At 43.3% G+C, this 27,880-nt stretch overlaps 1 protein-coding gene, 1 long non-coding RNA gene and 1 pseudogene across 2 annotated transcripts; all 3 read right to left on the reverse strand.

The window, feature by feature from the left end:
- LOC139548962 (uncharacterized) lies at positions 1–6,857 on the reverse strand. The gene is made up of 4 exons (XR_011669805.1): positions 6,751–6,857; positions 5,708–5,770; positions 1,199–1,552; positions 1–208 (listed from the first exon to the last, which is right to left on the reverse strand). It is a non-coding gene; the product is annotated as an uncharacterized lncRNA (long non-coding RNA).
- Positions 6,858–8,196: 1,339 nt separating this feature from the next.
- On the reverse strand, positions 8,197–12,096 carry LOC139548952 (alpha-2-macroglobulin-like; annotated as a pseudogene).
- A 1,560-nt stretch (positions 12,097–13,656) lies between these two features.
- LOC139548693 (murinoglobulin-1-like) lies at positions 13,657–21,787 on the reverse strand. The gene is made up of 10 exons (XM_071358431.1): positions 21,613–21,787; positions 21,128–21,284; positions 20,819–20,875; positions 19,131–19,256; positions 16,153–16,401; positions 14,988–15,190; positions 14,507–14,740; positions 14,169–14,294; positions 14,005–14,136; positions 13,657–13,840 (listed from the first exon to the last, which is right to left on the reverse strand). Exons 1-10 carry the CDS (start codon positions 21,784–21,786, stop codon positions 13,676–13,678), a joined length of 1,623 nt encoding a protein of 540 aa, XP_071214532.1. The 5' UTR covers position 21,787; the 3' UTR covers positions 13,657–13,675.
- Between the last annotated feature and the right edge of the window lie 6,093 nt (positions 21,788–27,880).

Consider the following 27,880-nt stretch of genomic DNA (forward strand, 5'->3'; position numbering starts at 1 on the left):
GAAGGCTAAATATTTATATTTCATTTTTATTTTTCATGTCATGAATTGTACAGAGTATCCTAATTCAGACAGAGTTGAGCTTCAGCTTGTAAGGGTAGGTTGTGCATTCAGGAGAGGATCTTCCATAGTGACATGAATACCACAGGCCATAGCAGGGTGGGAGCTTGATGCAACATCCACCCCATGGTAGAGCAAGGTTTGATGTGTTCTGGGGAGAGGAAGGTTATTGTGTTCATTAACATGTACAAAGTCATCCACTTGATGAATATTGTCAGGATGAGTTCTCTCTTCAGCAGTGGGCCTAATCTGTGTTCCTGTTATATAGTGGACATTGGTGTTTTTTCCACTCAGCTATCATCGTTTGTTTTTATCCACCTAATTTCATCAAGCTTTTAGGGCTGCATTGCAACTTTCCCCAGTCATATGTGCCTTTTGACAATACATAGGAATGCATGCAGGTCATGTTAGATTTCAGAAATATATTTGAAATAGAGATCTTATGAACTTTGTCCATAAGACTGGAACAGCATTTTTTTTAAATCCACTGACATACATTTTTGTCTTATTATACAATGTCATAACGTAGCTGGCATTGCTTCAAAAGGCATATACAGGTAACTGCCAAAATAAAGGAAACACCAACATAAAGTGTCTTGAGGGCATTCGGCCATCACGAGCCAGAACAGCTTTAATGCACCTTGGCATAGATTCTGTAAGTGTTTGGAACTCTATTGGAGGGATGTGACACCATTATTCCATGAGAAATTCCATAATTTGGTGTTTTGTTGGTGGTGGTGGTAAACGCTGTCTCAAGCGCCGCTCCAGAATCTCCCATAGGTGTCCAATTGGGTTGAGATCTGATGACTGAGACGGCCATGGCATATGGCTTACATCGTTTTCATGCTCATCAAACCATTCGGTGACCACTCGTACCCTGTCGATGGGGGCATTGCTATCCTATGGGGGCATAGCCATGGTAGCCAAAATAATGTCCTGCGCAGCAATTCTATACATGACCCTAAGCATGATGGGATGATAATTGCTTAATTAACTCAGAAACCACACCTGTTTGGAAGCACCTGCTTTCAATATACTTTGTATCCCTCATTTACTCAAGTGTTTCAATTATTTTGGCAGTTACCTGTAGGTCAATAAGTAATTTCACCTGTATTTATCTATTCTTTTGATTGATACTCACGTTTTTTGTGGGGGTTCATGTAGTTTATAGTGATGTTCTTCCTCTCTTCTCTACGTTTCCGTATCAAAGTACAGTTATAACTCTTTGTCTCGTTGGAATGAGTTAGGGCATGGCCAATGAGAATAAGCTGACACCGACCTTTTGCTGTAATGTGAAAGGTTGAGTCATTTGTCATCTGAAAGTTTTTGTAAGAGCTCCCCAACAGGACCCCGTCCTCTGTGGTGAGGAAGTCACAATCAAAGGGCGGTGAATCTGGACATGGTGGGTACTCGCATTCCAACATGAGGCTGTTGTTTTCAGTGATACAGGCAGTAAGTTTTCCAAAATCGCCTTTCTTCTCTGGTGAACAGGTGACTGAAAGTACAAGACATACAAAGACTTACAATATTGCTTCATTTGGTTTTAATAACAACTCCATGTATTGATACAGTAAAAGGTTAAAGGGACATTTCACTCATAAATGAAAGTTTGTCCAATGTTTTTAGACCTCAAAAGTAGACTAATGTTGAGATACATACAGTACCAGTAAAAAGTTTGCACACACCTACTCATTCAATGTTTTTTATTTGTACTATTTTCTACATTGTAGAATAATAGTGAAGACATCAAAACTATGAAATAACACATGGAATCATGGAGTAACCAAAAAAGTGTTAAACACTTACAAAGTAGGCACCCTTTGCATTGATGACAGCTTTGCACACTCTTGCATTCTCTTAGCCAGCTTCACCTGGAATGCTTTTCCAACAGTCTTGAAGGAGTTCCCACATATGCTAAGCAATTGTTGGCTGCTTTTCCTTCACTCTGCGGTCCAACTCATCCCAAACCATCTCAATTGGGTTGAGGTCAGGTGATTGTGGAGGCCAGGTCATCTGATACAGTACTCCATCACTCTCCTTGGTCAAATAGCCCTTACACAGCCTGGAGGTGTGTTTTGGGTCATTGTCCTGTTGAAAAACTAATTATATTCCCACTAAGCGCAAACCAGATGGGATGGCGTATCACTGCAGAATGCTGTGGTAGCCATGCTGGTTAAGTGTGCCTTGAATTCTAAAAAGAATCACAGACAGTGTCACCAGCAAAGCACCCCACACCTCCTCCTCCATGCTTCACGGTGGGAACCACACATGCAGAGATCATCCGTTCACCTACTCTGCGTCTCACACAAACATGGCGTTTGGAATAAAAAATCTCAAATTTGGACTCATCAGACCAACGGACAGATTTCCACCGGTTCTAATGTCCATTGCTTGTGTTTCTTGGCCCAAGCAAGTCTCTTCTTATTGGTGTCCTTTACTAGTGGTTTCTTTGCAGCAATTCAACCAGGGGGCTCCTAAGTGGTGCAGTGGTCTAAGGCCCTGCATCTCAGTGCTAGAGGTGTCACTACAGACCCTGGTTCAATCCTGGGCTGTATTACAACCGGCTGTGATCTGTAGTCCCATGGGGTGGCGCACAATTGGCCTAGCATCGTCCGGGTTTGGCTGATGTAGGCTGTCATTGTAAAATAAGAATTTGTTTGTAACTGACTTGCCTAGTTAAATTAAATTTAAAAATGAAGGTCTGATTCACACAGTCTCCTCTGAACATTTGATGTTGAGATGTGTCTGTTAACTTGAAATCTGTGAAGCATTTATTTGGGATGCAATTTCTGAGGCTGGTAACTCTAATGAACTTATCCTCTGCAGCAGAGGTAACTCTGGGTCTTCCTTTCCTGTGGAGAGCCAGTTTCATCTTAGCTCTTGATGGTTTTTGCTACTGCACTTGAAGAAACTTTCCGGATTGACTGAACTTCATGTCTTAAAGTAATGATGGACTGTCATTTCTCTTTGCTTATTTGAGCTGTTCTTGCCTTAATATGGACTTGGTCTTCTGTATACCACCCTTATCTTGTCACAACACAACTGATTGGCTCAAACGCATTAAGAAGGAAAGAAATTCCAGAAATTAACATTGAACTAGGCATACCTGTTAATTGAAATGCATTTCAGGTGACTACCTCATGATGCTGGTTGAGAGAATGCCAAGAGTGTACTGCACCAGACTGCACCAGATTTGCCAGTTCTTGCTGTGAGATGTTACCCCACTCTTCCACCAAGGCACCTGCAAGTTCCCGGACATTTCTAGCCCTCACCCTCCGATCCAACAGGTCCCAGACGTGCTCAATGGGATTGAGATCCGGGCTCTTCGCTGGCCATGGCAGAACACTGACATTCCTGTCTTGCAGGAAATCATGCACAGAACGAGCAGTATGGCTGGTGGCATTGTCATGCTGGAGGGTCATGTCAGGATGAGCCTGCAGGAAGGGTACCACATGAGGGAGGAGGATGTCTTCCCTGTAACGCACAGCATTGAGATTGCCTGCAATGACAACAAGCTCAGTCCGATGATGCTGTGACACACCGCCTCAGACCATGACGGACCCTCCACCTCCAAATCGATCCCGCTCAAGAGTACAGGCCTCGGTGTAACGCTCATTCCTTCGACAATAAACGCAAATCCGACCTTCACCCCTGGTGAGACAAAACCGCGACTCGTCAGTGAAGAGCACTTTTTGCCTGTCCTGTCTGGTCCAGCGACGGTGGGTTTGTGCCCATAGGCGACGTTGTTGCCGGGGATGTCTGGTGAGGACTTGCCTTACAACAGGCCTATAAGCGCTCAGTCCAGCCTCTCTCAGCCTATTGCGGATAGTCTGAGCACTGATGGAGGGATTGTGCGTTCCTGGTGTAACTCGGGCAGTTGTTGTTGCCATCCTGTACCTGTCCCGGTGTGATGTTCGGATGTACCGATCCTGTGCAGGTGTTGTTACACGTGGTTTGCCATTGCGAGGACAATCAGCTGTCCGTCCTGTCTCCCTGTAGCGCTGTCTTAGGCGTATCACAGTACGAACATTGCAATTTATTGCCCTGGCCACATCTGCAGTCCTCATGCCTCCTTGCAGCATGCCTAAGGCACATTCACACAGATCAGCAGGGACCCTGGACATCTTTCTTTTGGTGTTTTTCAGAGTCAGTAGAAAGGCCTCTTTAGTGTCCTAAGTTTTCAGAACTGTGACCTTAATTTCCTACCGTCTGTAAGCTGTTAGCGTCTTAACGACCGTTCCACAGGTGCACGTTCATGTCACGCCCTGACCTTAGAGAGCCTTTTTATGTCTCTATTTGGTTTGGTCAGGGTGTGATTTGGGGTGGGCATTCTGTGTTTTGTTTTCTATGTTTCTTTATTTCTATGTTTTGGCCGGGTATGGTTCTCAATCAGGGACAGCTGTCTATCGTTGTCTCTGATTGGGAACCATACTTAGGTAGCCCTTTTTCCCTCCTTTCAGTGTGGTAAGTTATCTTTGTTAGTGGCACTATAGCCCTGTAAGCTTCACGGTTGTTTCTTTCGTTTGTTGTTTTGTTGGCGACATTTTAAATAAAAAGGAAAATGTACGCGCACCACGCTGCACCTTGGTCTTCTTCCAGCATCGGCCGTGGCAGTTCATTAATTGTTTATGGTTCATTGAACAAGCATGGGAAACAGTATTCAAACCCTTTACAATGAAGATCTGTGAAGTTATTTGGATTTTTACGAATTAGCTTTGAAAGAAAGGGTCCTGAAAAAGGGACAGTTTAGTTTTGATGTCGTCTTCACTACTATTCTACAATGTAGAAAATGTAAAAATAAAGAAAAACCCTGGAATGAGTAGGTGTGTCCAAACCTTTGACTGGTACTATATATTATTTCAAATGAATTCCATTGTGAGTACTATGTACACTGTTTCAAATTGACGGGTGGTTTTGGTCTCACCCCTGTCAAGTACGTTAAAACATGGTCATCTTTAGTATCAACACGATCCACTAGAAGTGAACTCCTCAGCTTTGAAGACGTCTTCACTATTATTGTACAATGTAGAAAATTGTATAAAAAAAGAAAACCCTTGAATGAGTAGGTGTGTCCAAACCTTTGACTGGTACTCCATGTCAACAACCTAGACCATCTGTTGTGTAGATCCAGCTATATGCCTCAATCTCAAACGAATGGAAAAGATAAGCACCATCTAATTCTCTGGTTTTATTCAGTGCCTATCTTTTCCACTCACTTAGGGTGGAAGCATATAGGTGGATCTACACTCAGCCAATGTTGTGGGAAAGGGTTTTGTCTTGACGTTAGACTACTTTGGAGGTCTGAAAACGTCTGACAAACTTTGATTTGAAAGTGTAATGTCCCTTTAAGAGAATGTAACATAAACAGTGCTTCATCACATTACTTGTTATAGTGTGCATGTGTAAGCCTGACATTTCTATTAGCTCCCACATAGGTATAAATGTGATGCAAAGAGAACGTATGTATCTTTATATGAAATAAAGTCTTTATATGAATTTAACAAGTGGAGAAAAAAGAAAAGCATGACAAAGTCCAACATGCATCTAGCGAGGTAATTCAATCAGCAGACAGATTTGATTACAGGGATTCTCCTGATTTATGAGCTTGTTGTGCGTGCAGCACTGGTCTGGAGCTTCCTAGCTTACCCACCCAGAAACAGGAAGAGAAGTGTTGTGGAAAAGAGGAACATGTTCCCGACGCCCCAGTGTTGCTCTGCGGGAGATAAAACACACTGGTTCTGAATTCCAACTCGAGACTCACCTCTAGGAACTCCCTGTAGATCTGAACTCTGAAACAATTGAATAGGTCTGAGTATGGGGCACCATTTCCATAATCTTGCAACCTTTCGGTTACTAGTCCTGAAATTGTTTGGTGAAATATGCATAAAAGGAGAGTAACTGCCCATAATTCTGAACTTTTGGATAGTTTTAGTTCCAATTTTGATCATCATGATTTAGTGACTGCCAAGAAAATATATTGATCTACATGGATCTTTAAAGACAGACTAACTTTCTGTTTTGTCTGCGCCGAGATAAGTATGGTTGCATTAATCTTTTTGCAGGCAGTTGTGTTCTTTTGATGAATGTATTAGCAATTTTGACGGTATAATATAGTTTAGATTAATGTATTTGTGTTTTGAGAAGGGAACTACGTTTTGAAAATACATTTATTGTTTTGCAAGAGGCAACAGTGTCCCCTGTCTTGTGGACTCTTTTGAAAATCGACAACATTGTTCCAAAATAACTTTTGGTCAGAATACAGTTGATTTCCTTTTACCCTTAAAAACAGTAACCACTGAATTGGGTGTGATATTCTTATCCATTGGTCTTCAAATCATTCAAGAATTCCTGCCATTGTTTATCTAATCGGGATTAAATAGACGGGTAGTCAAAAGGCACTAGAAACTGTAAAATATGTTGTTAAAAAAATGACCAGAGCTGGGAAGCTTGTTACCAGTGAATATCTCCATGTCTTTACCCATTTGAGGATTTTAAAATTGAAATATAGATATCCATGACTTGTATTTAGTACTTGTACAGCATCTCTGAAAAGCATGTTTTCCATAGTATTATGATCCCAAAGAGTACATGTCAACATTTTGTATTGTTTAGAATTTGGCTAGAGTGTTTCCAAGACAGTTCCTCCATTCAACAGGTTTATTTCCATGCAATATTTCAAATGTCTTATCTTACCGTTGTCACTGTTGACTGTATTTCAGGGTTGTCTTCGATGTTCATGTGGTTCTTGCTTCAGCAATGGCAATATAAGAGCACATAAATCTGAGAATCACTGTTGTAGGTTGGGCAGGGCACAAATGAAGAGAGCAGGAGGAAAAATAAGAGGAGGGGGGATGGGGTTTAAAGAGCTACTGTCCAATCAAGTGGGCTTGAGTTGCATCTTCTCTGAGCAAAAAAACAGGATGTATTGTATTGACATCTAAAGTGGAGTGTGATTGAATACTCTTTCTTGATATCAGCTCATCAGGTACACTTGTTAACCCATAACAAGGACGTTTTTAATTTCCCCATTGTTAGGTCATGACGAGTCTTGCTGCTCTTCAAAAGTAGTGTTTTTCACAGCGTACTCATATGTTCATAATTCTCAGTATAAGTTTTGATATATTTCGTGAGCTGTGTTGTCAACAACAGGGCTCTATTGTATATGTTTTGTGGGTGTATATGTTTGTGTTCTCGATTGTTCTGTTACTCGACTACATCTTTCCATGCCTTGTCCACACCATTAGCTCAATAAATTATTAGGAGAAATTCATAATGGAGATTATAGCCAGGACTCATTATGGGTTTGATCAGTACAGGACACATCCCCTTGTTGATGGAATTTAGAGTGAGTGGATTTCCTGGATCCCATTCCCTGATGAGAAATAAAGAGAACCACGCCTTTATTATTACTACAGGGGGTCCATGATGATTACAGATGGAGGAAGAAAAAAGATGAGAACCTGCAAAATTGAGAAAGAGCATTGGCCCACACACCTTTGTATATTTGGCAACACCGATTAACAGCACATTGTATTTGTTAAGATTCAGAGAGCTGCAATAATTTGTTTCAGAAGGGATAGTTTTTTTGCCCTTTGATGTGGTCTAGAACAGTGGTTCTCAACCTTTTTTGTTTACTATACCCCCAATCACATATTTCTCTGCTCGTAAGTCTTCCCAAGTACCCCCTGTGGATAGGCCAGGTACCCACATGGGTACTAGTACCCCAGGATGAGACCCACTGTCTTACATAACACATAGCCTTTCAATATTCACCTTGTCTCCTGAGCCTGCACTTTGGAACTCATTGCTTGCCACAGTGTGACAAAACTGTCTGGGAAAAATTCTCAAGAATAGGGCTATAATGGAAAACTTTAATTCCAGTTACATATTTTACTTTAGAGCTTGAAATGTGTCTCAGGGGTTACAGGTGTGACTTCTGTGAATGTAATTCTTCTTATATCTGCAGAGGAGTAAATACAATGATAGATAGATACATGTAAGGAATGAATGCTTTAACAAACTGACCAGCATTTAGGTAAAAGGAATATTGACTCAGTTAAATAAAATAATTTATAGTACATGTCTAGTATATGGGTCAGCTATAAAAGATGACCAATAATTCTAGATTTAAAATAGGACAGCAGCTTGTGACCCCTACTTGCAAGGGAAGACATATTCCGTCTCTGCCTGGTCACCTGAATAAAACCATAAGACAGGTAAGTCTCTGTAAATGAACACAAGTTTACCAAACGTTACTAAAAAGAGGGGAAAATACATCTTGGGGAGGGATAGGTATTAATTTACTTGGATGGTAGACGTCGTAGATCTTGACCACCACTGGCTTTAGATTTTGTACTGGGAGCTCCTGTATGATGTCCAGGGTGTGGTTGAAAGGTAGGAATAGGTCACAATTATTTAAACGCTCTATGCAGAAGTGTAATTTCAGTTTTTCTGACTGAAGGACATTCTACACAAATAATTTCAGAGTAGAGATATGTCACGACAAGTACATCAAAATATACAGTACCAGTCAAAAGTTTGGACAAACCTACTCATTCAAGAGTTATGCTTTATTTTTTAAATATTTTCTACATTGTACATGAAAACATGGAGCAACCAAAAATGTGTTAAACAAATCAAAATATATTTTAGATTTTTCAAAGGAGCCACCCTTTGCCTTGACAGTTTTGCACACACTTGGCATTCTCTTAACCAGCTTCACCTGGAATTCTTGTCCAACAGTCTTGAAGGAGTTCCCACATATGCTGAGCACTTGTTGGCCGTTTTTCCTTCACTCTACGGTCCAACTCATCCCAAACCATCTCAATTGGGTTGAGGTCAGGTGTTTCTGGATGCCAGGTCATCTGATACAGCACTCTATCACTCTCCTTCTTGGTCAAATAGCCCTTACACAGCCTGGAGGTGTGTTGGGTCATTGTCCTGTTCAATTTTTTTTTGTCCCAATAGGTGCAAACCAGATGGGATGCTGTATCGCTGCAGAATGCTGTGGTAGCCATGCTGGTTAAGTGTGCCTTAAATTCTAAATAAATCAGACAGTGTCACAAGCAAAGTACCCCCTTACCATCACACCTCCTCCTCCATGCTTCACGGTGGGAACCACACATGCAGAGATCATCCATTCACCTACTCTGCGTCTCACAAAGACATGGCGGTTGGAACCAAAAATCTCAAATTTGGACTCATCAGACCAAATGACAGATTTCCACCGGTCTAATGTCCATTGCTCGTGTTTCTGGAAGCCAAGCAAGTCTTCTTATTGGTGTCCTTTACTAGTGGTTTCTTTGCAGCAATTCAACCATGAAGGACTGATTCACAGTCTCCTCTGAACTGTCATCAAGGCAAAGGGTGGCTACATTGAAGAATCTCAAATTAGTTTAACACTTTTTTGGTTACCACATTATTCCATATGTGTTATTTCATAGTTTTGATGTCTTCACTATTATTCTACAATGTAGAAAATGTAAAAATAAAGAAAAACTCTGGAATGAGTAGGTGTGTCCAAACGTTTGACTGGTACTGTATATATTATTTCAAATTCATTCCATTGTGAGTAATCAAATTCAAATCAAATGTATTTATATAGCCCTTCTTACATCAGCTGATATCTCAAAGTGCTGTACAGAAACCCAGCCTAAAACCCCAAACAGCAAGCAATGCAAGTGTAGAAGCACGGTGGCTAGGAAAAACTTCATAGAAAGGCCAAAACCTAGGAAGAAACCTAGAGAGGAACCAGGCTTTGAGGGGTGGCCAGTCCTCTTCTGGCTGTGCCGGGTGGAGATTATAACAGAACATGGCCAAGATGTTCAAATGTTCATAAATGACCAGCATGGTTAAATAATAATAATCACAGTAGTTGTCGAGGGTGCAACAAGTCAGAACCTCAGGAGTAAATGTCAGTTGGCTTTTCATAGCCGATCATTGAGAGTATCTCTACCGCTCCTGCTGTCTCTAGAGAGTTGAAAACAGCAGGTCTGGGACAGGTAGCACGTCCGGTGAACAGGTAAGGGTTCCATAGCCGCAGGCAGAACAGTTGAAACTGGAGCAGCAGCACGGCCAGGTGGACTGGGGACAGCAAGGAGTCATCATGCCAGGTAGTCCTGAGGCATGGTCCTAGGGCTCAGGTCCTCCGAGAGAGAGAGAAAGAAAAAGAGAATTAGAGAGAGTATACTTAAATTCACACAGGACACCGGATAAGACAGGAGAAGTACTCCAGATATAACAGACTGACCCTAGCCCCCCGACACATAAACTACTGCAGCATAAATACTGGAGGCTGAGACAGGAGGGGTCAGGAGACACTGTGGCCCCATCCGATGATACCCCCAGACAGGGCCAAACAGGCAGGATATAACCCCACCCACTTTGCCAAAGCACAGCCCCCACACCACTAGAGGGATATCTTCAACCACCAACTTACCATCCTGAGACAAGGCCGAGTATAGCCCACAAAGATCTCTGCCACGGCACAACCCAAGGGGGGGGCGCCAACCCAGACAGGAAGATCACGTCAGCGACTCAACACACTCAAGTGACGCACCCCTCCTAGGGACGGGATGGAAGAGCACCAGTAAGCCAGTGAGTACTATGTACACTGTTTCAAACTGACGGGTGGTTTTGGTCTCACCCCTGTCAAGTACGTTAAAACATGGTCATCTTTAGTATCAACACGATCCACTAGAAGTGAACTCCTCAGCTTTGAAGACAAGCCGTTCACTGATTATTCATATTGCATGGACAAAAACGTTCAGTTTCAGAAAGGTTCACAGATGAAAGAGGAAAGAGCTACATGGAAAAGGTCACAGGTAACACCATAAATGTATGTTATCAACATAAAACTCACCCTCCCCAAAGACTCTGGGTCTGGAGCAAACCCAGACAGCATTTTCAAATCCACTATAATCATATTGGTGGTCAGCTCCTTTCCATAATATCTATGAAAGAAAAGAGGCCCCTGACATCAAGGTTAGATTTTGACAAGTGCTTGTAATAATCAAATGAATGGATACTTTGATTATTTTGGCCATAAAAAGACCAGATCTGTTTTATTACTGTTACTGATCCAAGCCTAGCTACAAATTAGAAGTGAAATAATCTATACATAGGCATAATGAAGCCAAGTGATTTGGGTCAAGTCTATTCTGTAAGACATGCTCCATAATAACACTTTGGAGTGTCATTAATAAACGTATTGAAATAATTCTCCTGTAAATGTGTCATTCATTCTTACTGAGACTGGAGTTTCAGCGTGACTCTGGGTCTCAAAGAGTTGCTGTTGCAGTCCACCTCTGTCTTCACCTGGATACTGAGCATTGTGCTGTCAGTAGGAGTAGGGATGTTGTAGTGGAGCGCCACCTGGGAAAGAGGGAAGAAGTAGTCAGGGGAACAAGGTTGCCTAAAAATAAAAAATTTATAAAATAGGGAAAAAATTACAATTTCATAAACTAGAAATCAAGCCAGAAAAGATCTTTATGTTTGAAATTCACAGTAATATATACACAACTGGATTGGGAGGAGAGATGTGTTTTCACTGATGTGCACTGAGGCACAAGCACTGCCCTTCACTTCCATTCTGTGTCCTGCAGCGCCCTCTCTTGGTAAAGAAGCTTGTTGTTTTGGTTCACATTGAAGAGGTGCTGTCCCCCACTGGGAGACTGTACTCGCACTGTGCTGGCGCCCTCTCTACTGAACAGCCATGTGGAGTAGAGAGTCAGGGCCTGGAGGACTACACCCAACAGATCACAGGTAAATCAGTTCAAAATGAAAGAAAATACCCCATTTACAGAAAGGGTAGATGTTTACATTGATCAGTTACTAGAGTGACTATCCCAGGTCAGTGGCAGACAGAGGGGAGGCACTGAGGGAAGCCAGCAGAACGTAGGAGCTGATCTCCACTGCCAGGGAGGCTGAAGTCTCTGAGGAGGTCTGAGTCCAGTGCAGGAGACCCCCTGAGGGACGAGGAGCACACGCAAAGACAGAAATCGGAACCATGGACAGCCACATCATATTTACCTTAAGTTGATTGTACTAAATCGCTTTTTGGTTAATTTGATTGGTCATTGTATTAGACTAAACAGAAGTGATTGGATGACGTTGAAATGGTGCTGGAATAGTGGAGGCAGCTCCTGTTTTCTTTGTGACTTCCGGTAACTCTGATTCTAAATCAATAGTTGTTTAGTAGCCCGAAAATGTCAGAAACATTAAGTTGCTTGATCATTCAACTGTTTGTTACATGCAATATGCTTTGTGGACTTCACTGGACAGAGGTTGCTCTCCAGTTTTGTGATCAAACAAAGGTGTGGTTGAATTTATTTCTTATTGTCTCGGCCTATCACAGTGTCAAGGCATATGAACTAACTGCTTATAGAGCTAACAACGCAATTATCACAACATATAAAAGTGGAGGCTTTCTCCTTCAGGAAACCTACGGGAGAAATACAACAAGAGCAAATTTTCCATAACCTGTAGATCGGTAGGACTGGGGTCTGAACAGATAGGTTATAGAGAAGAGCAGAAGCTCTGAACTATAACCTGTAGGGAACACAATATATGGTAGGTTTCTCACTTAAGGGTGGAACAAATGTGATATGGGGGAGGGGAATGAGCAGGGTAAATGCTAATTAAATTCTGTGGTATAGAAACTGTGTGTTTTTGTGGACATTACTGTAGTATTTACAACAGTGTTCTTTTTGTGGATAATACTACCATATTCTACAACATTCTATAGTAAGTACTACTTATGATCGAGGGATACTAGTGTGTAGTATAGTATTCTACAGTGTACTGTAGTATTCTATAGTAAACTATTATTAACTAAAATTGACTGAATGACACTGAAGAGGTACGTTGACAAAAAAGATAAAGATAAATATGTACATGGGCGAAAGAGAGGCTATGATAGAGTAGCAGAGGCACGCAAGGTCTTCTCTGAGCTTGGTAAACACATCAAGACTTCACAGGCCAGTTTCATGGGCTTCGTAGCCTTAAACAGTAGCCTCTATATTAGCTATTTTAGCCTCAAACAATCTATTTTAGCAATTCATAATCTAAGAAGAGGAATGCATGGTGACAGTACGCTGAATTGCTTTTACAAGGGAGGAAAAGAGGCTTGAAGCTAACAGGAAACAAAGCAGAAGTTAGCTGAAAAACTTTATAAGGGTAATTTTTCTCCTCAGGTGGTCCATCTGGGTATGGCATTACATATCTCCTTGGTCTTACACGTAAACAAGCTACTGAATCTTCAAGCTTGTATTAAATATATGTTGTCTCCTTAACTGGTAGCATATCAAATATCTGTGAGACATGAAATGACCTTGTCGTGTTTATTGGGCACCAACCAGAATGCAGGGACTACTTAGACTTGTCACTTTGTTTTCCATTGCTAAACGTTTTCAAATTTCTTTCCATGCCCTAATGAACACAACTAGTATGAACCCATAAAGTACCAATTGGGATGTGCTTTCCAGCAGATAAAAGCACACCAAATGGCCCACTGTGAACAGACCCACTCCATATCTGCTATAGGTACTTCTTATTCCCCTGAAGCTGGTTGTTGTGGCCAGCACCACAAAAGCTGTTTACATGGTGGTTGACATTCACTTCAGTGAGTTGTTACCTTGTCAGCATCCAGCCTCTTCCCTGGCTCCATGATGTGAACACTCTTGTCCACAGTGCTGAGGCCACAGAGGGAGCCGGGCTGGGCCGAGAGCTGCAGCGTGTTCTTCTCCCCTGGGACTGCTTGTGAGGGTGAGAACTCCACAAACACCTGGCACACAGGACATACATAAGTGTACATGATACACCTTTACACAAGGTATGATATTTATGTGCATGGAAATACCCGACACTTTTTATACCTTCCATAAAATATTCACAATATGTTTGTGATGTGAAGTCACTGAGGATATGACCTACTCAGCAGACACACACCTTGTGCCTGAAGCATTTCTCAGTGGGGAAGTTCATGCTGTGGGTGATGACAGTCTCACTGGGGAGCAAACTGTACACCAGGACCTGTACCAACGGCGCCATCTCTGGAACCACTACCAAGGTGACTTCACCCTCAGTTACCGCAACGTAAGAGCATGTCACACTGTCATTGTCATCAAGCACCTCCCAGTAGGTCCAGAATGACTTAATAAAACTTCCTCACCAGGACTCCCCTGCTGTACAGTAACCTTCATATGTCCATGCTGAAGTATCGCCCCTCTGGATAAGGCCTGGAGGAGGGAAAAACAGTTTCCCCAATCAAGTCAGGAAGAAGGAGATGAGGAATATTGGTGTTGTATAGGGACATCCTTCCTTTAAAGGTGAGAGGCTGGGACTATGTCTGAAATGACCCTGGTTAAAATAGTGCACAAGGGAATAGGCTGTCATTTTGGACGCACCCTGAGTTTGCAGGTTGTCACAACTTGTTTCTGGTTCTACTCACCAGGTAAATGACATCCACGGAGCCCTTTGGGACGGTCTCCCCTACGATAGCGTACTGGATGGTGATTGACACTTCCTCCCCACATGCCAGTGGTTTCTCTATCTTCTGAATAGCCAGAGAGCTGGAAGTTTTACTGTGAGGGGCAGTGGGCTGGATCAGTGAGAGTATGTGTTGCCCACTGTTGAAATAGGGGACCCTGTATCTAGTGTTCTCCGCTTCTGGTGTGTTGCTTACCTGGAAATCAACAGAGGGAAGAGAGAGTATAACTAAAGGCCCAATCCCAAATCGACCCTTAGAGCTCCACCTCACCCTCTGATAGGCTAGGTGGAAGTTTCACCATATTGATTATTATACCAATGGAATCTCCTCAGATCTCCACAAGAGCATGATAGACCTCAGGGAGTAGGGTCAATGGGGTGATTTGGGATTGAGCATAAAGAGTCTCAGAGTCTTTCAAAACCTTAGAAGGAATCATACTTACTATGAGGTTAATATCCTCTTTGGGCATAGTGGTTGTGTTGAGGGAGAAACTGGCAATACCATGACTGTCCGTGGTTAGGTTCTGGAGACGATGTGAGGACCAGCCTTTCTTCTCCAACAGGTAGACTAACATGTCAGAGATAGGTGTGTTGTTGAAGTGAACAACGTTTATCTGAGGAAAAAAGGAAAAATGTGATGCTACATCTGTTTGTCACTGTTACCTACCCTTAGTAGTTAAGCAAACAGGAATGTCAAAGAACAAATGGCATCCACAATTCAACAAAGTACAAGAAACAATAACACTGGATTTGGACTTACCTTGCCCTGATAATTGATCCATGTTCTTAGATTTCGGGTGTGTCGACCAATCACATAGGAGAGCGCTATGTGTTTTCCCTCTGACCGTGTAATACCTGTTAAAGGAAAACAAATGAAAATAGGATGGTTTATTTAACAAGAACACATGCCACCATGATGCACAATGACAGTTCACAATGCAGAAACTGAAATGCAGTGCATCTTACATAATATTTTAAAACATGATTAAAAAAAGACATTAATAAAAAAATATATAATATATCATTATGATGTAGCACTGAAGGTCAAACCCAGGCCTTCATGATGCAATTAAATATATTGACATCATGCCTTTCACTCTCAATAAAAAAAATATGTTTTCATTTGACTTTTAACCCTTTTAAGTTCCAGGTAGAACCAGTTTGGGTTCTATGTAAAACCCTTTCCACAGAAAGTTCTACATTGAACCCAAAAGGGTTCTACCTAGAACCAAATAGGGTTTGTGAAAGGCAGGAACCTATTCACTGACAAAATCCTAGGCGGGACAGCACGAAATGAGACGCAGACGTGACTTCAACAAAAAGAAGGAAACTATTGGGAGTTCTTTCAACTCAACAAAGGCCAGGGTAATGGCTGTCCAAACAAAACCACACACAAAAAAATAAAAAAAATAACTAAACGCCACTCCAACAGCTTGAGCCGACCCTATAACAGGGAATCCTACTGCCCTGGAATTCACTATAGTCTCCAACTCATAATCACTCTCCCCCCTCTGCCCTTTCAGTCAGGTCCTTATTAAGAGAGCACAAACAATAATCAGTCAATTGGCCTCATGGGAGCTCATCAGTAGCGGCTGTACTGCAGCCCACCTCCAGGAGAGGGCGCAGTTCTGACCTCCAGGCTCGCCAACACAGCTCGTACCTTGTTGAGGCGGTCGTCCGAGTCCTCCGTGTGTATGACGACATCGTCACTATGGGCGGCTGCGTAAGCCTGATGGGGTCTAAGCAGGGTATCAATCAGTCGTTGGAACATTGCCGTTGGGAGACCGAACGGCATCTGGACGTATTGGAAAAGCCCCTCCAGTGTGGGAAAGGCGGTCTTGTGGAGATCTTCCGGGGCTAACGGGACTTGACAATAGCCATTGTGAAGCCAACACCTGATCTAACACCTCATAGGGACCCAGCCATTGTGCAAGGAGTTTGTGTTGTGGCGCTGGCACTAACAGGAGGACCTTGTCCACTGTTTTGAAAGTGCGGGGTTGGGCTGTACGGTTGTATGACAGTGCCTGCACTGCACAGCCTGGGCTCGCCCCATGTGTTTGTTAACCACCAGCCATATAGCGGCCATCCTATCCCGCATTAGGACTACGTGCTCAATGAACGAGCGGTAGGGACATGGTTGGTTCTCCCAGGCTTCTTTTGCTAAAACCAAAATACCTCTGCATGGTCGCCCGTACAACAACTCCAAGGGGGAGAACCCGGTAGAGGCTTGAGGAACTTCGCGCAGGGCAAACTTAAGGTGGGGCAACAGCATGCCCCAATTTTTCCCATCCTTATCCACTACACATCTTAAAATGCTCATGATGGTTTTATTCAGCCTCTCCCCGTCTGTCCCATCTGTCTGCGGGTTATAAACACTCGTTCTAATCTGCTATACACTATATAGCTTCCATACGGTTGAGGTCAGAAGTTTACATACACTTAGGTTGGAGTCATTAAAACTCATTTTTCAACCACTCCACAAATTTCTTGTTAACAAACTATAGTTTTGGCAAGTAGGTTAGGACATCTACTTTGTGCATGACACAAGTAATTTTTCCAACAAATGTTTACAGACAGATTATTTCACTTATAATTCACTGTATCACAATTCCAGTGGGTCAGAAGTTTACACTAAGTTGACTGTGCCTTTAAACAGCTTGGAAAATTCCAGAAAATTATGTCATGGCTTTAGAAGCTTCTGATAGGCTAATTGACAACATTTGAGTCAATTGGAGGTGTACCTGTGGATGTATTTCAAGGCCTACCTTCAAACTCAGTGCTTCTTTGCTTGACATCATGGGGAAATCAGCCAAGACCTCCGAAAAGAAATTGTATACCTCCACAAGTCTGGTTCATCCTTGGGAGCAATTTCCAAACGCCTGAAGGTACCACGTTCATCTGTACAAACAATAGTACGCAAGTATAAACACCATGGGACCACACAGCCATCATACTGCTCAGGAAGGAGACTCGTTCTGTCTCCTAGAGATGAACGTACTTTGGTGCGAATGGTGTAAATCAATCCCAGAACAACAGCAAAGGACCTTGTGAAGATACTGGAGGAAACAGATACAAAAGTATCTATATCCACTATCTATATTCACTATTGGTATATCGACATAACCTGAAAGGCCGCTCAGCAAGGAAGAAGCCACTGCTCCAAAACCGCCATAAAAAAGCCAGACTACGGTTTGCAACTGCACATGGGGACAAGGATCGTACTTTTTGGAGAAATGTCCTCTGGTCTGAAGAAACAAAAATAGAACTGTTGGCCATAATGACAATCGTTATGTTTGGAGGAAAAAGGTGGAGGCTTGCAAGCCGAAGAACACCATCCCAACCGTGAAGCACAGGCGTGGCAGCATCATGTTATGGGGGTGCTTTGCTGCAGGAGGGACTGGTACACTTCACAAAATAGATGGCATCATGAGGAAGGACAATTATGTGGATATATTGAAGCAACATCTCAAGACATCAGTCAGGAAGTTAAAGCTTGATCGCAAATGGGTCTTCCAAATGGACAATGACCCCAAGCATCCTTCCAAAGTTGTGGCAAAATGGCTTAAGGACAACAAAGTCAAGGTATTGAAGTGGCCATCACAACGCCCTGACCTCAATCCTATAGAAAATTTGTGGGCAGAACTGAAAAGCATGTGCGCGCAAGGAGGCCTACAAACCTGACTCAGTTACACCAGCTCTGTCAGGAGGAATGGGATAAAATTCACCCAACTTATTGTGGGAAGCTTGTGGAAGGCTACCTGAAACATTTGACCCAAGTGAAACAATTTAAAGGCAATGCTACCAAATACAAATGCAGTGTATGTAAACTTCTGACCTAGTGGGAATGTGATGAAAGAAATAAAAGCTGAAATAAATAATTCTCTCTACCATTATTCTGACATTTCACATTCTTAAAATAAAGTGGTGATCATAACTGACCTTAAGACAGGGAATTTTTACTAGGATTAAATGTCAGGAATTGTGAGAAACTGAGTTTAAATGTATTTGGCTCAGTGTATATAAACTTCCGACTTCAACTGTAGGTCTTTCATGAGCCGGGACATAAAGGGAGTGCCTTGATCTGTTAAAATAGTCGAGGGTAATCCTACTCGCAAAAACATGACCAGCTCCTTGGCTATGCCTTTCGTCGCCATGGTGCATAATAGAATAGCCTCGGGATATTTGGTCGCGTAGTCCACTACTATGAGGATGTATTGTGTCCTCAGGCTAACCGTGGCAGTGGCCCCACTAGGTCCATGGCAATAGTTTCGAATGGGGTTTCTATAATAGGAAGAGATACCAGGGGATTGCGAAAATGGGCCCTGGGGGCCGTACATTGACACCTGTCGCATGACCTGCAATATTTGGCTAAGTCTCTGGTCACCCCCGGCCAGTAGAACCGGGTGAGTACCCGCTCGTTTTCTCCCATCCTAAATGTCCGTCCAAGACATGGGAGAGGGCCAAGTGCAGCACAGTGTGTTGATATGACCTCTGTACTACCAATAGTTCGAACTCCCCCTCCCTTCTGCTACATACCCAATATAATAGGCCGTTACGTATGGCAAAATATTGGAAACGTAACTCACCCTCATCCTGTAGCCTCTTCCCATCAATAACTGCCACTTTGGCCATAAGCCTTTGCACCTCCGGATCTCGCTGTTGGGCCATGCCAAACTGACTCATAAGGTCTTCGGAAAAGGAAACTGCTGTAGCTGTCGGACAGGGTGGGGAGCGATATATGTCGCCGTCGTTGGTCTCCATGCCAAACCCTGGCCAGGACTCCTCCGCAGCAATCATGTGGACTCCTCATCCTGCTTCCTGTTCCCCTAGTAGACTGGCTAGTCGCCCCGTGTGGTTTACTTTTTCCCCCCGGAGTTTATGGCGGGCAACCAGGTTATGTGCCAGGTCCATGCGATGCTGTGAGCTCCTCTTCTCGTCGGCCCCTCTCATGCTTCTCCGCATTGGTCCACAACCCGTGGAAGAGTGGGCAGTCACAACCAAGGAGGACGGGAACTGACAAGTTCGGTGACAGGCCCATCACCATAGGGACCTTTTCCACGGGTGTGGTCATCTTTACTCGAAAGCTGCAGAATGAGAAAGCTGCAGAATGATGCCACTAGATGAAGTACTGACCCACTGTCCAATCCTGTTCTGATGAACATCCTGTTTATTTATAGAACAAGAGACACATTGGGCAGGGCACAACCTTGTGGAATGTTCAGATACAAATATGTTATGTAGGCCAAACATGCCTGTCTGACATGTAGAATAAGGAGTCACGTCAGTTCTATTCATGACATTTCTATCTGCAATGTTCTGAAGTTTGCTTACTGAAGGTGGCCCAGATGTGTTCACATAAAGCTGATATGGAGTCTTCTGGTAACTGCCATGTGGAAATTAATGATGACCTACCTAGCTGGTGGAGTCATCGTCTTATCATGTTGTGGTATTTAGTGACACTCATCATAAATTGACAGACTAATAAGGGTCTTACCTCAAATTACACAATGTTGTACTGTGAAGGGCAAGACAAAAGATTGGCTAATGTTTAATGAATAACTCTCATATTCCCAAAATTCAACAGAAAGGGAAAGGGGGATACCTAGTTAGTTGTACAACTGAATGCCTTCAACTGAAATGTGTATTCCGCATTTAGCAAATGTATACAACTATATGAACTAGGCAGGTGATTGGCTTTGTCTCTTCAACATCACAAGTAGCACTGGGACTTTAATGTCAATTCAGTAGATTAACTCAATCTCAGGAAAAACATTCTCATACATTCCAATCTGACCTATATGAATGGAAAACCCCATGTCCTGTGGTAAATTTTTGAGGACCTTCAAATCAGCCCATACAGGTTTACTTACCTCTGCAGACATGCACTGTATGTTTGCATTGAGTGCTATGTCTCAACTGTTTGTGTAGCCTTATCAAACAGATAACATGAGCTAAAGATTTGGATTTTGTCCAATAGTTGTTCAAAACATTTCCCATTCCCGAAGCCTTATTGTTCATGGAGTACTAATGCGATGTATAAGAGCCCCCAAGCTTCCATTCTCAGGGCGGACACTTTAACCATAAGGGGGGCACTGTAACCATTTGGTTGAACAACACTGTACATAGTTTTACATAATAGCTGATTGCCATGTCTATCGCACAGTATTATGATGTTGTGATCCTTGTATCTCTCTTTTTGTTTGAAATAGTGGAGATACTGTTCTAAAGGAAGACCAAATAAATCAATGTTTTCAATATTTCAAATTTTCAACACCCACCAGCTGATTGACAGGGCTAAAACTGGTATCCAAGGCGATCACTCTAAACTGCACTGTAAAAAGACAATGAAAAGACAAAGACAAGCACTCAATGAGACATTTAGAAGCATAATTTAGCTAACTTTCCCAGATTCCAGGAATCCCTGTTGAAGGATTCCCAGATTCCAGGAATCTTTCAACCGGGATTTCTGTAAAACCTGGGATTTTCGGGAAAGTTACCAGAATTTTGCAAGAAACTTTTGACAGCTACTCTGGATAGAGCAAGGAGACTAATTGTGTAGGTCACTGGCTCTGTGTAAAATTACCTGTTTGTCCTGGGTTGTAGATTGGTTTATCCGTTTGGATGAATGTCATCGGGCTGTACGGTTTGATCATGACCTTTCTCTCCTCTGTCGATAGAAACGTTTCACCTCGAACCTCCACCTTAAAGTTTAGCACTTTGTCACTCTCCACATGAGGGGCCTGTCAGGGAGACAATGGACCAATAACATATGATCCAGTGTGGCTTAGTTGGTATTAATGTGCTGCAACAATGTCAAGGTTCGGAAAATTCAATCAATTCTCCTTTCATCAGTGTGTTTTTTAAATTATTTTTCTTTAGTAGTTAATGTCATCTTTTTTATGTCAAATTTCAGCTTGAATCCCAGAAAAGTTTTGGTAGGCCACCACATTGATATTTCCCATCAAATAAGATAGCATTGCACTAAAATGAAGAGATGCATCACAAAGCTGAGAAGTACTGTAAACTCTTATTGGAATGGTTCTGGATGTCGACCAGTGCTGGGCTGACCTGAAACTGGAAGCAGCGGTGAAACTCTTGGTCAGAACTCTCTTGGAGAAGAATTTTGCTCTGCTCATCAACAATCAGAGATATGGTCATGACCAGGGTCTCGTTGGGCTGCAGAAGACTGGCACAAAGCTTGGCCTCTGAGCCTGCCTGGATCACTACAGGAATGGCTACCATGTAAACACTACAGAGACCATACACACACCAACAAACACACAGGAAAATCTGTACAAAATGATAGGGCACCTCTAAACAAGAAACTACAGATGTAATGTAGGATCTTAATTTGACCAGTATTGTCATAGAAAAATTATCCTGTAGCAACAGGATTTGACCGTTTAGTCCATAATGTTGCTTGATCTGTGGTTCCGTTACGAAAAAACCCATGACTATTCACGTGATCACATCAATGAGAATATTTTACTTTAAAATGCATCATTTACATTAATTAAATTTAAACAGTCATGGTCCACTGCAAGTTTTTTGCTGTTCCAGGTTTGTTCCAGGGACGTCCCCAAGAATGTTTTTAGGACGTTCTTAGAACGTTGTGTCATGGTTTTTGTCTAGTTCAAATCAAATTTTATCAGTCACATGCGCCGAATACAACAAGTGTAGACCTTACAGTGAAATGCTTACTTATGAGCCCCTAACCAACAATGCAGTTAAAAAAAATACAGATAAGAAAAAGAGCTAAAAGTAACAAGTAATTAAAGAGCAGCAGTGAAATAACAATAGTGAGACCATATACAGGGGGGTGCCTATACAGAGTCAATGTGCGGGGGCACCGGTTATTTGAGGTATTATGTACATGTAGGTTGAGTTATTAAAGTGACTATGCATAGAAGACAACAGAGAGTAGCAGTGGTGTAAAGAGGGTGTGTGTGAGGGGGGGGGGGGGGGGCACTGCAAATAGTCTGGGTAGCCATTTGACTAGATGTTCAGGAGTCTTATGGCTTGGGGGTAGAAGCTGTTTAGTAGCCTCTTGGACCTAGACTTGGCGCTCCGGTACCGCTTGCCGTGCGGTAGCTGAGAGAACAGTCTATGACTAGGGTGGCTGGAGTCTTTGAACATTTTTAGGGCCTTCCTCTGACACCGCCTGCTATAGAGGTCCTGGATGGCAGGAAGCTTGGCCCCAGTGATGTACTGGGCCATTCGCTCTACCCTCTGTAATGCCTTGCGGTCAGAGGCTGAGCAGTTGCCAGACCAGGCAGGGATGCAACCAGTCAGGATGCTCTCGATGGTGCAGCTGAAGAACCTTTTGATGATCTGAGGACCCATGCCAAATATTTTCAGTCTCCTGAGGGAGAATAGGTTTTGTCGTGCCCTCTTCACGACTGTCTTGGTGTGCTTGGATCATGTTAGTTTGTTGGTGGTGTGGACACCAAGGAACCTGAAGCTCTCAACCTGCTCCACTGCAGCCCCGTCGATGAGAATGGGGGCGTGCTCGGTCCTCTTTTTCCTGTAGTCCACAATCATCTCCTTTATCGTGATCACGTTGAGGGAGAGGTTGTTGTCCTGGCACCACACGGCCAGGTCTCTGACCTCCTCCCTATAGGCTGTCTCGTCGTTGATCAGGCCTACATCTCTTGTGTCGTCTGGAAACTTAATGATGGTGTTGGAGTCGTGCCTGGCCATGCAGTCGTGGGTGAACAGGGAGTACAGGAGGGGACTGAGCACGCACCCCTGGGGAGCTCCAGTGTTGAGGATCAGCGTGGCAGATGTGTTGCTACCTACCCTCACCAGCTGGTGGCGGCCCGTCAGGAAGTCCAGGATCCAGTTGCAGAGGGAGGTGTTTAGTCCCAGGATCCTTAGATTAGTGATGAGCTTTGAGGGTACTATGGTGTTGAACGCTGAGCTGTAGTCAATGAATAGCATTCTCATATAAGTGTTCCTTTTGTCCAGGTGGGAAAGGGCAGTGTGGAGTGCAATAGAGATTGCATCATCTGTGGATCTGTTTAGGCGGTATGCAAATTGGAGTGGGTCTAGGGTTTCTGGGATAATGGTGTTGATGTGAGCCATTACCAGCCTTTCAAAGCACTTCATGGCTACGGACATGAGTGCTATGGGCCTGTAGTCATTTAGGCAGGTTGCCTTTGTGTTCTTTGGCACAGGGACTATGGTGGTCTGCTTGAAACATGTTGGTTTTACAGACTCAATCAGGGACATGTTGAAAATGTCAGTGAAGACACCTGCCAGTCAGCACATGCCCGGAACACACATCCTGGTAATCCGTCTGGCCCCACAGCCTTGTGTATGTTGACCTGTTTAAAGGTCTTACTCACGTCTGCTACAGAGAGCGTGATCACACAGTCGTCCAGAACAGCTGATGCTCTCATGCATGCCTCAGTGTTGCTTGCCTCGAAGCGAGCATAGAAGTGATTTAGCTCGTCTGGTAGGGTCGTGTCACAGGGCAGCTCATTGCTGTGCTTCCCTTTATAGTCTGTAATAGTTTGCAAGCCCTGCCACATAAGACGAGCGTCGGAGCCGGTGTAGTATGATTCAATCTTAGCCCTGTATTGACGCTTTGCCTGTCTGATGGTTCGTTGCAGGGCATAGTAGGATTTCTTGTAAGCTTACAGGTTAGAGTCCCGCTCCTTGAAAGCGGCAGCTCTACCCTTTAGCTCAGTGCGAATGTTGCCTGTAATCCATGGCTTCTGGTTGGGGTATGTACTTACAGTCACTGTGGGGACGACATCATCGATGCACTTATTGATGAAGCCAGTGACTGATGTGGTGTACTCCTCAATGCCATCGGAAGAATCCCGGAACATGTTCCAGTCTGTGATAGCAAAACAGTCCTGTAGTTTAGCATCTGCTTCATCTGACCACTTTTTTATAGACCGAGTCACTGGTGCTTCCTGCTTTAAGTTTTGCTTGTAAGCAGGCATCAGGAGGATATAGTTGTGGTCGGATTTACCAAATGGAGGGCGAGGGAGAGCTTTGTACGTGTCTCTGTTTGTGGAGTACAGGTGATCTAGAATTTTTTCCCCTCTGGTTGCACATTTAACATGTTGATAGAAATTTGGTAGAACTTATTTAAGTTACCCTGCATTAAAGTCTCCGGCCACTAGGAGCGCCGCCTCTGGGTGAGTGGTTTCCTGTTTGCTTATTTCCTTATACAGCTGACTGAGTGCGGTCTTAGTGCCAGCATCTGTCTGTGGTGGTAAATAAACAGCCACTAAAAGTATAGCTGAAAACTCTCTAGGCAAGTAGTGTGACCTGCAATTTATCACAATATACTCTACTTCAGGCGAGCAAAATCTAGAGACTTCCTTAGATTTTGTGCACCAGCTGTTGATTACAAATATGCACAGACCGCCCCCCTCGTCTTACCGGAGTGTGCTGTTCTATCTTGCCGGTGCAGCGTATATCCCGCTACTTGAATATCCATGTCGTCATTCAGCCACGATTCCGTGAAACATAGGATATTACAGTTTTTGATGTCCCGTTGGTAGGATATTTGTGATCGTACCTCGTCTAATTTATTGTCCAATGATTGCACGTTGGCGAGTAATATTGACGGTAACGGCAGCTTTCCCACTCGCCTCCTGCAGGTCCTCACGAGGAATCCCGCTCTGTGTCCTCTATACCTGTATCTCCTCCTCTTGCAAATAACGGGGATGTTGGCCATGTCAGATGTTTGGAGAATGTCCTGTGCTTCCTGCTTGTTGAAGAAAAAATATTTGTCTAATCCGAGGTGAGTGATCGCTGTCCTGATATCCAGAAGCTCTTTTTTGCCGTAAGATATGGTTGCAGGCCAGGGGAAGCTCGGGCGGGTAGCAGGGAACCAGAAACTGAGGCTGGGGCAAGGGGAGTAGGGGCAGGGTAAGCAGGTCCGGAGCGGAATTCAAGGAAGCAGTAGAGTGGGGGTCCAGGGCAGGGAAGCTGGACTGACGAGACGAGGGACTGGAGACAGGGACCAGAGTCAGAGCAGACGGAACTGTAGCGGAGAGAAAAGCAGCATCAGGCTAGGGAAACAGGCACAAGAGGATAACAAGATCTATGCAGGAACAAACGGCTTGAATCGCAGACTGACTGAGTAGAGGCTAAGATCTGGCAGCGTGGAAGTGGCAGGGCTGAGTATTTGTAGAGGTCTTGACTATGGAACAGGTTGCAGCTGGTGGGGATCTGCTCTGACTCCAGCACACCTGTCTCCACTCACACAATCACATACACCCACACAGAGAGAGAGAGGGAGAGAGCACTAGGAGAGACATAGGATGAAAATAGTGTCCCCTACCCTAGAGAAGTTAGGGAGACACCGGATGAGAAGTAGAGGGCGTGGCAGGAGCAGATGTAACAAAGTCCAACAGGTCATCAGGTGGACTGTAATTCATATAACATTTGTTATGTTTATGGGGAAACAAAACTGGGGGGGCACAAATTCTATCTGGGGGGTCCATGCCCGGCTTTGCCACCTTGTAGAGTCGGCTCTGGGTACGGTGTTGTTCCCTGAGGTACAAAAAAGTCAAAAGGTACACTTCACTGGTACACATATGAACTCACATGGTACAACCTCAAGTGAATCTTCCAGCAAGACAATATCCCCAAGTACAAATCAAAATCCCCCAAAAAGGGTTAATTGACCACAAAATCTACATTTTGCAATGGCCATCTCCATCTCCAGAAACCTGTGGTTTCAATTGAAGAGGAAAGTCCATAAGCGCAGATGAAGGATATCAAGAATCGGGAAACATTCTGTATGGAGGAATGATCTAAGATACCTCCCAACGTGTTCTCCAATCTCATAAGGCGAGGGTCCTGGATTATTGAAAACAGGGGATCCAATCCTTTTTACCCATATCTTTTTGAGATTTTTGTTATTACTTGTTAAACAAAATATATTTATCTGAACAATTGTATTAGTATAAAATAATATAATTGTTTAAAAAAAAATGCATACCATATACAGTGGCAAGAAAAAGTATGTGAACCCTTTGGAATTACCTGGATTTCTGCATAAATTACTCATACAATTTGATCTGATCTTCATCTTAGTCACAACAATAGACAAACACAGTGTGCTTAAACTAATAACACACAAATTATTGTATTTTTCTTGTCTATATTGAGTACATAATTTAAACATTCACAGTGTAGGTTGGAAAAGGTATGTGAGTCCTATCAATGAGAAGAGATTGGAGATGTTGGTTAGAGCTGCCCTGTGCTATAAAAAACACTCACAAAATGTGAGTTTTCTATTCACAAGAAGCATTGCCTGATGTGAACCATGCCTCGAACAAAAGAGATCTCAGAAGAATTGTTGACTTGCATAAAGCTGGAAAGGGTTACAAAATTATCTCTAAAAGCCTTGATGTTCATCAGTCCACGGTAAGACAAATTGTCTATAAATGGAGAAAGTTCAGCACTGTTGCTACTCTCCCTGGGAGTGGCTGTCCTGCAAAGATGACTGCAAGAGCACAGTGCAGAATGCTCAATGAGGTTAAGAAGAATCCTAGAGTGTCAGCTAAAAACGTACAGAAATCTTTGGAACATGCTAACATCTCTGTTGACGAGTCTACGATACGTAAAACACTAAACAAGAATGGTGTTCATGGGAGGACACCACGGAAGAAGCCACTGCTGTGAATTTTGCAAAAGAGCACCTGGATGTTCCACTGTGCTTCTGGCAAAATATTCTGGGGACAGATTAAACTAAAGTTGAATTGTTTGAAAAGGAACACACAACACTATGTGTGGAGAAAAAAGACACAGCACTCCAACATCAAAACCTCATCCCAACTGTAAAGTATGGTGGAGGGAGTATCATGGTTTGGGGCTGCTTTGCTGCCTCAGGGCCTGGACAGCTTGCTATCATCGACGGGAAAATGAATTCCCAAGTTTATCAAGACATTTTGCAGGAGAATGTAAGGCTATCTGTCCGCCAATTGAAGCTCAACAGAAGTTGGGTGATGCAACAGGACAACGACCCAAAACACAGAAGTAAATCATCAACAGAATGGCTTCAACAGAAGAAAATACACCTTCAGGAGTGGCCCAGTCAGAGTCCTGACCTCAACCCGATTTAAAATGCTGTGGCATGACCTTGAGAGCGGTTCACACCAAACATCATAAGAATACTGCTGAACTGAAACAGTTTTGTAAAGATGAATCGTCCAACATTCCTCCTGACCGTTGTGCAGGTCTGATCAGCAACTACAGAAAACGTCTGGTTGAGTTTATTGCTGCCAAAGGAGGGTCAACCAGTTATTAAATCCAAGGATTCACATACTTTTCCCACCCTAAACTGTGAATGTTTACACGATGTGTT

The sequence above is a fragment of the Salvelinus alpinus genome, chromosome 22, assembly GCF_045679555.1.
Source record: "Salvelinus alpinus chromosome 22, SLU_Salpinus.1, whole genome shotgun sequence".
NCBI lineage: Eukaryota > Metazoa > Chordata > Actinopteri > Salmoniformes > Salmonidae > Salvelinus > Salvelinus alpinus.

Coding starts and splice junctions, on each gene's coding strand:
- LOC139548693 (XM_071358431.1), bottom strand. CDS start 21,786: ATGGTAGCCATTCCTGTAGTGATCCAGGCAGGCTCAGAGGCCAAGCTT. Junction 15,191..16,152: donor AACTGCGCCCTCTCCTGGAG/GTGGGCTGCAGT, acceptor AGTGACAAACAG/ATGTAGCATCACATTTTTCC. Junction 14,137..14,168: donor GGTGCTTGATGACAATGACA/GTGTGACATGCT, acceptor GCGGTAACTGAG/GGTGAAGTCACCTTGGTAGT.